This window comes from Anabrus simplex, chromosome 3 (genome assembly GCF_040414725.1).
Source record: "Anabrus simplex isolate iqAnaSimp1 chromosome 3, ASM4041472v1, whole genome shotgun sequence".
NCBI lineage: Eukaryota > Metazoa > Arthropoda > Insecta > Orthoptera > Tettigoniidae > Anabrus > Anabrus simplex.
In genome coordinates, this window is record NC_090267.1 from 494,111,701 (window position 1) to 494,123,939 (window position 12,239).

The window sequence follows — 12,239 nt, forward strand, 5'->3', positions numbered from 1 at the left end:
CAACACTTCAAATAAAAATTTCACACAAACAGAAAACAGTTATAACTAGAGCTAGGAATTTTAGGTCCTGCACCTTAATTCTTTTTTTGCTATTAGAATGCCCAAATTAGTGTGTCTTGCACGAAAAACACAAAATGAACACCTCTACCTGTGTTTTAATTGCACTTTCTTGCACGTTTTCCCACTTGTTTATACATGTTTGGCTCCTTTGCCGCATTTTATTCCTAAAGAATTTGTTTTTTTGCTATTTGCTTTACGTCGCACCGACACAGATATGTCTTATGGCGACGATGGGATAGGAAAGGCCTAGGAATGGGAAGGAAGCGGTCGTGGCCTTAAGGTACAGCCCCAGCATTTGCCTGGTGTGAAAATGGGAAACCACAGAAAAATCTTCAGGGCTGCCGACATGGGGTTTGAACCCACTATCTCCCGATTACTGGATACTGGCCACACTTAAGCGACTGCAGTTATCGAGCTCGGTCTAAAGAAATTTAACAAGAAAAGAAACGAACATTTCGTCTGTAAAGCTTGGTTCTCTGTAGTTCAATTTGCCGCTAGGATCGTAAGTCTATGTTGAAAATACAGGACATCTTGTGACTTCCCCATGTCTTGCCAGATGGGGTACTTGGAAAAAGGCTACACAGTGTATATTTGTAACCATTTTAAGGCTATATGCAATGGGCTGTTGTGATGGATATGAAGGAAGCACTGGAGGTTATTGCAAAGCAGATACTAGAACAGAGCTTAGTCAAAAACCCTGACATTAAGCATGTTTCAACGAAAGGGCAGTTAATATCAACTGCAAACAAAACTTGCACCACTTGTATCTGTTGACATGGAACATTCCTTATCTATTTATAAGTATTTACTTGGTGACCGGAGATACAACCTCAATGAAAAAAACATTGCAATGTTAAATATCTGCTTTGACAGTTTTTTGGACATGTGACTAATAACCTTGTGTTCTGGGACTGGTTTTCGTCAAACTTTTAATATATAACATGAGAATTTTGTGTCCTTACATATCGTGTTAAATTGGTTTAAACTTGACAATGCCAAAATAAAAATATATGCCAGGAAACAATCTTAATGAGGCTCATTATAGTTGAAGTTTCATTATGATACAGGTTCCCCAATCAGAGTTCAGATTTTCATTATGACAACTGTTTAACTAATTAGGTACAATTAGGTAAGGATAGCATTGCACCTGTGCTCAACGCACTAGCTTTGCACTTGTTTCCAAAATCAAACGTGTCTGACACAACATCAATGCATTTTTTTTTTTTTAAATATTCCACAACCACATGGCACATTCCCGCAAACTCACTTCACCAACTGTACAATAAACAATTTGTATTTGAAATAAAGCTAGGTTATAATCTATCAAAGTTTTGAAAACATATGATACTGTCAAGGTATCTGATCCACTCCAGAAAGTCAATAACCCAGTGCATGCGCTCTGTTCAGTAAACTCAACTGTCAAGCGACATCGACAGAAATTTATGAATATTTAAAAAATAGTTTAATTGAATCTATTATTTCAGAAAGCAGTCGAGTGCCAAAAAGTAAAAAAAATGAATTAATGGCAGAATATGTTACTAAGAGTGTATACGCACATTTTAGTGCTGAAACCAGTCAACAAACATTCTCCTATAATGGTCAGGCATTACGTTGAATTTCGTATTTAGTTCAGAAACCAGTTAAGTGACACCGCTTGGCTGGTTTCTGCAGTAAACTGATAGTACATTTTGTGATGTGCCGCACCTTGCCAGTTGGCGCTGCTGTTCTGAATCCAGAATAGTCAACTGTTCAGCTGTTTATATTGTCGTGTTTCTGGAATCACATGTTCGTAGTTTTGTCAACAACTGATTAAAAAAGTGTTTGTTTAGTCCAGTGTTTTATAATCGTAGTGATATGTCTGAAAGTTCAGAAGACGAACCTGTATCGAAAAGGAAACAAGGAGTGGTAGACAAATTCACACGCGTAATATTATTCGGAATGCAAGGGTAAAAGGAGAAGTTTATATTTCTTAGACAAGGAAGTACCTGGTCTGAGCCCTACATTATTCTTTGTTATTGTTTGTTTTAGGTGCCCGTCAATATTAAGAAGCTATGTGACCGAAATGCCTTAAAACCTTACTTGATGGAATATGAACACTTATGGCTTACTATAGAGACAGAATGTGCTGTGGAGTTTATGAGGATTGATTACCTCCTGTCATGATGAGCAGGCATTGCTGATTTCATCCTTTTATATCAGCAATGCAGTCTAAACCTATTAAAATATTTTTTATTTCCACAAATATGGGGTTTATGATAAAATCCTTTCAAAATTCAAGAATTATCCTATAAAAATATGTTTGTAACACTCGTTTATTTCAGAAACCAGTTAAGTGGAGAATTTTTCGGATTTTTTTACAGCAAAGTTAATAAGCACAAAATATTTTTCCTTAGATAGAAAGTATTAAGAGATATAATACTTTCAAGCTAAAATATTAAAACCCCTACCATAACATTTTGTCTGATGCTAGACAGTTTTTTTCATTTTCCTAAAAAATGACAGACTTGGCACTTGACTGGTTTCTGAAATAATCGATTCAATTATCGTCGAGCATAAACCGTTGTATGCAACTCGCCTCTAATGGTAATTAAGACACTCGCTTCACTCGTTTTATAAACATACTCCTGTCTTAATTATTGCCATTATAGGTTTGTTACATAATGTACTATTTAGTAATTTGCATGTATATTTACATTTAAAATTTGCACCTTTTTTTTTGTGACTAAATTAAAGCAATTTTTTGCACCTTTTCAACCAAAATTTGGCACTGAAAATTCCTAGCTCTAGTTATAATTATGTAAATCCTATATCAGGTAATGGTAACGTGCTTATTATTTTTTTTTTTTTTGTACAAGTTGCTTTACATGGCACCAACTCAAATAGGTTTTATGGAAACGATGGGATAGGAAATGGCTAGGAGTGGGAAGGAACTGACTGTGGCCTTAAGGTGGGGTTAAACTAGTGACGTGCAATGCTCTCGAGGCTGACATAGATCTCTAGACTCTCGCAAGAATCTCAAGATCTATTCTCCTGTGCTGCGATCTGTGCCACATCCCAGTAACTACGAGTGTAAGCTTGACAGTATAACATCAGTTCTCTTAATAAAACATGTGCCAATAAATTTTGTCAAAAGCCTAGAAAAGTACTGTATGTTCAACCAGGAATGAGTTAGCTGGAAAATGTATAATGTCCAATAACGGACCAACTATATTGGTATTACATACCACTTAGTCGAGCAGCTTGTCTCCTTCCTCCCAAGTCTTCCCAGCCCAAACTTTGAAACAATTTTGTAACGCTACTCTTTTCTTGGAAATCGACCAGAACAAATCAAGCTGCTTTTATTTGGATTTCTTCCAGTTCTCGAATCAAGTAATCCTGATGAGGGTCCCATACACTGGAACCATACTCTATTTGGGGTCTTACCAGAGACATGCCCTCTCCTTTACATCCTTGCAACCCCTGAATACCCTCAAACATGTGCAGAGATCTGTACCCTTTATTTACAATCATATTTATGTTATTACCCCAATGAAAATCTTTTCTTATATTAACACCTGGGTACTTACAATGATCCCCAAACGGAACTTTCACCCCATCAACACAGTAATTAAAACTGAGAGGACTTTTCCTATTTGTGAAACTCATAACCTGACTTAACCCCATTTACCTTCATACAATTGCCTACTGTCCATCTCAACATTATCGAGGTCATTTTGCAGTTGCTCACAATACTGTAACTTATTTATTACTCTGTACATAATAACATCAGCTGCAAAAAGCCTTCTCTCTGATTCCTCTTACACATCATAATTATCAGAGTTCTATCTTCTAGAAATTTAGCCACCCATTGTCACTTTTTTCTAATCCAATTTCACTCATTTTTGCCAGTAGTGATCTACCCAATCAAATACCTTAGATAGGTCAATTGCGCTAGTCCATTTGACCTCCTGAATCCAGGATATCTGCTATATCTTTCTGGAACCCTACAAGTTGAGCTTCAGTGGAATAACCTTTCCTAAACCCAAACTGCCTTCTACCAAACCAGTTATTAATTTTGCAAACATGTCTGATATAATCAGAAAGAATGCTTTCCCAACACTTACATGCAATGCATGTCAAACTGATTAAACTGTCTCAAAATAAAACATTTATGAAATCACTATCAATAAAGCCAAGAATGAAAGGGAAGCTACTGTAGCCAGGGAGAATTTCACGCAAGTCCTAGTGAATAAAATGCAAAGAAACATTTTCTCACTGTATTAGATTCAAAAGCAAAAATCTGACATGATTCATCATTTGATGTCATGAGATACTTCAAGGTGATCAAACATCAGACAATAGCTCTTCTACTTAGCAGGCTTAAACCATTCTCTTCTTGCAAGAAAGGAGTTATCGTTCTACAGTTCTTTGTTGATCGTCTGATTCGAGTATAATACCAATATAATGGTCCGTTATTGGACATTATAAATTTTCCAGCTAACTCATTCTTGGTTGCCTGCGTTTCGCCCTCAAGCCCAACTTAGCACGAGGGCGAAACGCAGGCAACCAAGAATGAGTTAGCTGGAAAATTTATAATGTCCAATAACGGACCATTATATTGGTATTATAAATTTACTCATTCAGGACAAATATTTCATGTTCCCTATGGGAATCAACATCTATATCATCTGATTCGAGTATTGCGACATATGGACTATTTTTTAATACTACTTGCAATGTTGTGTCATACAAATCTATTTTCCACCATTCAAATGCACTTATATTGCACATATGTCCAACACGTTTACACGTTTACGTTTAAGGAAATCTTAGTTTTAACTAGTACATTATGATGAGCGTTTGGTGTAGCTTTTACCTTGCGTTATTGGGTTTAAAAAGATGATCTATGACTGATGTCTTTGGTCTTCAGATTTAACTATTGCTAGGAGTATATAAACTGCCATTTTTGTGGTATTAATAGGGACGTACATCATGCGAGTGTGACCTGATGTGGGAGTGATGTTTCAAATTATTCCATATAAAGTGAATGTTTAAAAAAGAAAAGGAAAATGAAATGGAAAATTAAACAATATAAAAAATACGCAAAATCTTTACATGCCTTATGAACTGGTGTGTAAATACACAACACTAGATGGGTTGGCTAGTGGGAAACAGAGGAATAGCTCATGGTGGTTGTGGGTGGGGAGGGTCAGATTGTAGTGGATTGGGTATGGGTATATGAACTGGTGGATTTAATGTACTTTTATTTAGTTTTCTTTTGGTAAATAGGAAGATTTATGTCAAAAAGAATGTCATGTTTCTCATTAATTTAATTGATACCGGAATTTGGATTGATGTACTGTTCTCTCCTATGAAAGGAATTACATGTTAGATTTGCATCATTTCAACTCCCTTTCAATGTTAAGTCTGCATAGCAGATAGTAAAATTCTACAGTTTCTTCCCATTTCCTGTGTTTATTCAACTTTCTTATCCCACACTTCCCGCGTCAAGACTGAAGATCTGTCAAAATGGTCCCCTCAAAGAGTGTTGATGCCCGCTGGGAAGCAGAAACGAGCTCGTCATGGGCTAAGAAGACACTGACACAGACGTAGAGGAAATTGACACGGAGGGAACCATCTATTTGAAGATGTGGAGATTGTCCTTTCATGTTAGTTCTTGTCTTCCTACACTGACCTGTCATTGTGTGTCCTTTTAATGTTCATATCTATATAATTTAATTTGGCTGCCAAACACAGGATCATGTGTGATGTTAGTGCATCATTTATCCATCTATAAGGGGGAACTGTGCTTCGTTAGCAGCTTCCTGGCACTGTTTGTGACACTGTGGCATTTAATGAATGTGTGTTGGTGTTGTCTGCTGAATTTGTGATTGATATTGGTTTTTAAGATAAGACATCTGCGTCTTTTATGCCGTAGGCGTTAGTCATCTTGTTTTGTCTCCAATCCATAGATAACACTACTAGACCCCCAACAGAGACTATATATTTATTTACTGTATCTGCATTTGCCCTAAGTGCCACCCATTTTGTTTTATTTGCCATCAATGCCATGGAAACCATGACAAGACGGGCACTCGGCATGCTCTCACCGGCGTTGCCTAGGAATTTGAGTCTACACTTGTTGGCACCATTACAATGGACGTGAACATCTTCGGTCACAATGGGATAATCACCCATTAGGTTGGGCAGCTTCTTGCCTATGTGGAAAGTAACGGGATACTACCACATTATATTTCCCAGGAAACACATGGTATGCCTCTTTGTGTAAATTATTCCGGAAGTAAAACTTCTCCTCAATCGGATCTCCAAGAGGGGATAACAATGAGACAAACCAAAGATATGTTCAAGGAAGATGAGAAAGGAAGGTCAAAGCAGGTTATGAAGAAGGAAGAGAAGATAAGGAGTGGAACAGAGAATGTTCTAACTGCTACAAGGTGGCAAGGTGGAAAATGCAAAACAAGAGATGAAGAAAAATCGACTGGACGCCTTAGGAATGTCTGAAGCGAGATGGAGAAGTTGTGAGGTAGAAAGTAGAGACTACAGGTTGTTTTATTCAGAAAATGAAACGGGTGGTACTAATGGCGTGCCAATTATGATACGAAAACGGCTGAAGAACAAAGTATTAAAGGTGGACAACACAGATGATAGATTGATGATGATTAAAGGGTGACAAGAAGGATGTTCTAATACAAGTTTACATGCCAACAAGCCAACACAAGGATGAGGAAGTAGAAGAATACTATGAAAAGATTGAAGAACTTATGGTAAAGGAGAAGAGAAGTGCCTGCATTATTGTAATGGGGGATTGTAATGCAGTGGTTGGTGAAGGAAGAAAAGAAGTAGTTGGAAAATTCAGACTGGGTACAAGGAACAACAGGGGTGAAATGTTGGTTAATTTCTGCAAAGAAAACTCGCTTGCGATCAGGAACACTTTGTTCGAACATCTCAAGAGACTGCGTTACATGTGGACATCCAGGTTGAATGGTGAGAGGTATCAAATTGATTATATCATGATACATAACAGGTACAGAAACTGTCTAAAAAATGCAAAAGCATACACTGGAGGAGGGTGGTGGGAGATTTGCAAGTGCGGTTGAAAAAAGTGAGAAAGGGTAAACCAAGAGAATATTTTTTACTTAGTAATTCTAAAGGAAAGTGGTAAAGAAAATGAGCTGGAAGACATTTATGTCAAAATGGAATAGAGGTTCTAACGAAGAAAGTGCAAATGAAACATGGAAAAGGATGAGAGGAAACCTCACAGATTCTGCAGAAGTAGTAGTTGGGAAAAGGACATCTGCAAGAATAAGGAAAGAAATGCAATGCTGAGCAAGATGGAGGAAAGAAGAAAATGGAAGAATGTAGGATCTGAGGATGGGAAACGAATGTACAGAAAACTGAACAACGAATTAAGCAGGACCAGTATGGAAATAGAAAGGAACGATGGCACATTGGTGTATAAACGTGAAGTAAGGGAAAGGTGGAAAGAGTAGCCTATGTAGAGTGTCTATATGAGCATGGCCAAAGAACAAACGATATAGAAACAGATGAGACAAGAGTAATAGAAGATGAAAAAGGATACAGCATTCTGGAAGGGGAGGTAGGAAAAGCTCTGAAAGAAATGAAGAACCACAAAGCAGGTGGGAATGATGGATTACCAGTAGAGATTTTAAGAGTCTTGGAAATAAAGGAGTGAAAGAGCTAACATCTCTGTAATAAGATATATGAAAGCAGCAAATGGCCACATGATTTTCTTTCAGTAGTAATGGTACTGATTGAAAAGAAAAAAAAATTCAAGGAAATGTGAAGATTTTAGAACCATCAGTCTGATAACACATGCAGCCAAAGTATTTCTGAGAGTATTGAACAGAAGACTTCACGGAAGGCTAGACAACTGTATCTCTGAGGAACAGTAAGGCTTCATGAGAGGCAAAGGAACAAGGGATGCAACTGGATTATTAAGAACATTAGATGAGAGATACATTGAAGAAACTTTTGACAGAGTACAGTCGAAAAAGTTAATGGATATTTGAAGCAGGAACGGAGTCGACTGGAAGGAGAGAAGGCTGATTAAGAATCTGTATCTACAGCAGAAGATAAGAGTGCAGATAGGGAATGAGATGACAGAAACCACAATTGGAAGGGGACTAAGACAAGGCTGCTGTCTCTCCCCCATACTTTTTAACATGTATTTGGAAGAGATTATCCAGAAATGCATGCTTGGAAAACAAGGAGTGAAAGTTGGTGGTAGGAGAATATTAGATTTGCTGATGACAGGGTCCTACTGGCAGAGAGTGAACGAGCTATAATGATGATGCTACCAGATCTAGATGCTGTCTGAAGAATTTGGAATGAGAATTAATAAGAAAAAGACAAAATGTATGGTAATAAGCACAAGAAAAGTGAAGACAACCATAAAGTTAGGCCAGGAAATAATAGAACAGGTGGATGCTTTCAAATACTTGGAAAGTGTAATGACAGAGGACATGAGTCAAGAGGTGAAAACTTTTATTGCGATTGCGAAGGAAACATTTCATAAGAAGAGTAGACTTTTTTATGGGGGCATGGACAGAGACTTGAAGCGATTCGTGAAGTGCTTTGTATGGAGTGTGGCACTGTATGGAGCTGAGACACGGACATTGAGAAAAGAGGACGAAAGAAGATGAAGCATTTGAGATGTGGATTTGGAGGAGAATGGAAAGTATACAATGGATAGAAAAAGTAAAGAATGAAGAAGTCTTGAGAAGAGTTGGAGGAAGAGAGAAATATACTAAAATGGCTTCACAGAGTAATAAGATTAGCATGAAATGTTAGTAAAAGTACCTTCTGATTGGAAAAACGCAGTCACCGGCTGCACATATCTATAAGCAACTATATAGCAACAATTGCAACTATCAAGGTATTTTGTTGATCAGTATACCAGGCAGGGTGTTCATTGGGATTTTCAAAGGGAGGGTGTGATCAATGGTTGTAAGTTGAATGAAAACCAGTGTGGTTTCAGACCACAAAGAGGCTGACAATCAGATTTTAAGTATGCACCAGGTACATATAAAATGCTACAAGCAGAATAGACAGTTATTTATGTTTTGTAGATCTAGAGGTGGCACATGACAGAGTACCCACATAAAAGATATTAGCTGTACCAAGGGATTATGGATTAAGTGTAGATTATTAAAAGCAAAGGCACTTATGTTGGCAGCTGGGTTGTAGTGAGAATTGATGGTTGAGCGAATTCTTACTTCCAAGGTACTTACAGGGATTAGACAAAGCTGTAATCTTTCTTTACTGTTCACAGTTTATATGCATCATCTACTGAAAGGTATAAAATGAAAGGGAGTGCCAACAACTTTGTCTTAATGACACACTGAGGTAAAAGCCTACAACTTGTGGCCACAGAGCCTTGGAACTTGAAAAAATGTGCAGTGAGCATGATATGAAAATTAGCTTTTCCAACACTAAAGTGATGTCAGTAAAGAAAGAAACCCAAGAAAATTGAATGTCAGGTTTGGAATACAAAACTGGAAAAAGATCATTTCAAGTATTTAAGATGTGTACTTTCCCAGGATGATACTATAGTAAGCAAAATAGAAACGAAGTGCAGCAAAACTGAACTTGCAGTTGCGATCAACAGTATTCTGTAAGACAAAACTAACTTGACACTTTGTTTTCAGACCAACTTTACCGTATGGGATTAAAAAACTGGGTGGTCTCAGGAAATCTTATTCATAGAAGTAACAAACGTGAAAGTAGCGAGAATGATTGGTGGTACAAACAGGTGGGAACAATGGCTTGAGAGTAACTTACTCTGAATGAGGAGATAAAAGCTAAGTTAGGAATGAACTATATGAACGAGCAGTAAGCACAACCAGCTTCGCTGGTAGGTTCATGCGAGGCACATTTGGGAGGATAGGTTACTAGGAGAATAATGGACTTGAGCATGAAGGGTAGCTACAAGAAGTATAGGGAGACCAAGAAGACTATTTCTAAGGATTTAAAGGTAAAAGGTATGGAACTAAAAGAGGCCACAGAGCTAGTATCAAATAGAGGATTGTGGAGGAATTTAGTACATTCACAGAGGCTTGCACACTGAATACTGAAAGCCGTTAAAGTCTATAATGAAGATGTATGTACGTATGAAAACGTAAATGCACACTGCCTCTTCATAAAGAGAGAGGCAAAGAAAAAAAAACAAGACTTACAATCAAATACCGTACAACTATCTCTATTCTTTACGTATATAATTCTTGCTATTGAGTGTGAAGCCCCAAAAAGAATACTGTAAACAATTCTGCACAGTAGCAGAATACCTAAATCTATTGCTAAGTAAATGAATATACCTAATATTCCCTACAGTACTCCAATACTTCAAATACTGTCATTCAAGCATAAATTTGACACATGTTGAGAATACTTCATTCCATCACAATGAATTACATCTAGCTTTGTTACATATTTACAAATATGTTTTAGGTGCAGCTGCTGTTCTAGAACATTCCGCTTGTAGGCCTACAACAGATGAAAAATGTTTAATGTATTCCTCATAGCAATAAGTGCAAGGATATTATTTTTAAAACTACACACTCCCAATTCTTTAATCCCATGCTCAATTTTAAATTATACAGTATCTTTAGAGTGCACTGGAGATAGTACCAGAGAACCGATCGTATTTTGTCATCGATGCTAAATTAGTCAGCAAATCACTAGGGCCTACCTTACAATAATCATTTCGTTTGGAGCTAATTTGCCCTAACACAGAGAAATACGACACATACATCTTTAAATGTATAGATTCTCTTTCCGCAAGATTAAGAACAAATCAATAGGTACCATCTGCGATCGGGCCCCCACTCATAGGATTGAGTTCATCTTCCAAGCCAGCAAGTTGATCTTGTTCGCGAGCTAAAAACTCGGCCGCTGGATCCATCTCCGGTTGATCAAAATTGTCTCCAAATCCATCCATGGTCTGAAATGTTAAAACATTCATACATCAGTACGTCAATAAAATATAAAGTATGGTACAAGCAATTTGGACGATCAGTCAGCAATCGCCGAAACCCCAACGACCGTTAACTCAGAACTCACTTCAAATATAGGTGACCAGAACAAAATCAGGAATGAGTAACAACTATAAACTGTCAGCACAGCTGACTTTCGTGACAACTACAGGAAACAACAGTCTACCACTTCTGAGGGTAAAACGCCCCTTCCAGAAATTCAATATGAACTCAAGCAATATACTACTTGCTCGGTAAGTCGATCTAAACACTATACTATCTAAAAGGCATAAAGAATAATATATATGGAGATTGCAGTGAAAGAGTAAACGATTACAATGCTTCTCCTTTAGAAAGTGTAGATTTTCTTAAAAGTATAAATATATTGCAATAACATGAGTCAATCCTCTTTGAACTATTCTTCTATTTCAGTATAAAAATAATGTCTAACCTAAAACTACGAAAAATATCTCGCAATGAGGTACCCTCTGGAAGACATAATATAACTATATATAATCTATATACCATATATTATATGGTATATGTATGTGATTACAATTCAGGATTCTAAGCAGTAGCGATGATTAGGGGGGGGGGTGAGGGGAGGACAGTCACACCCCCACATACACACTTTATGGAGAGGGCCGATGACATTAGGTGTTAGGCCCCTTTATATAACAAGCATCACCTTCATCATCATCAACAAATTTTTGGAGAAAATATTACATTTTTATTCCATTTTAGCTGGCTGAAACTAGGAATTATAGGAATTATTTAAAAAATCCATTTATACAAGACCTGTTGTCTTATCAGATAATTCTTTTCTTTATTTTCTTTAATCATTACCAAAAGTATTAGCGGAAATACGCACAAAGTGTCCTTCGTCTGGGCTAACCGATTTGTACAGTGCCACAGCAAATAGTGAAGACTTTGCCTGTGCTACGTGGAAGGGTACCAGGGCTATATTTTTTTGCTAAGGTTATAGACACTGAGGTATGATTCACCACCTTGCCGCGTGCATTCGTCAGTCTGGCAGTCTCGTTTTTTAGTTTTTTCAGTGTATGGTCAAATACTAAATTATTTTACAGTAATTGTTTAATCACGCCGTATTTCTTTTTAATTGTAATAAATGTGTAATATTGTTCCTTTGGTGAAAGTTTTATTGTATGGTATTGAATCAAAATCTCA

General features: G+C 37.2%; 1 protein-coding gene across 2 annotated transcripts in view; it reads right to left on the minus strand.

Annotated features, from left to right (window-relative positions):
• LOC136866561 (clathrin light chain) overlaps positions 1-11,294 on the minus strand; it is a 51,860-nt gene extending 40,566 nt beyond the window's left edge. For both annotated transcript variants that reach the window (XM_067143645.2, XM_067143644.2), the window contains exons 1-2: positions 11,140-11,294; positions 10,885-11,020 (exon numbers count right to left, since the gene is read on the minus strand). In XM_067143645.2, the coding sequence (XP_066999746.1) occupies positions 10,885-11,017 (133 nt within the window). In that variant the 5' untranslated portion in view covers positions 11,018-11,020; positions 11,140-11,294. The remainder of the gene's footprint in view (positions 1-10,884; positions 11,021-11,139) is intronic.
• Positions 11,295-12,239: the final 945 nt, after the last annotated feature.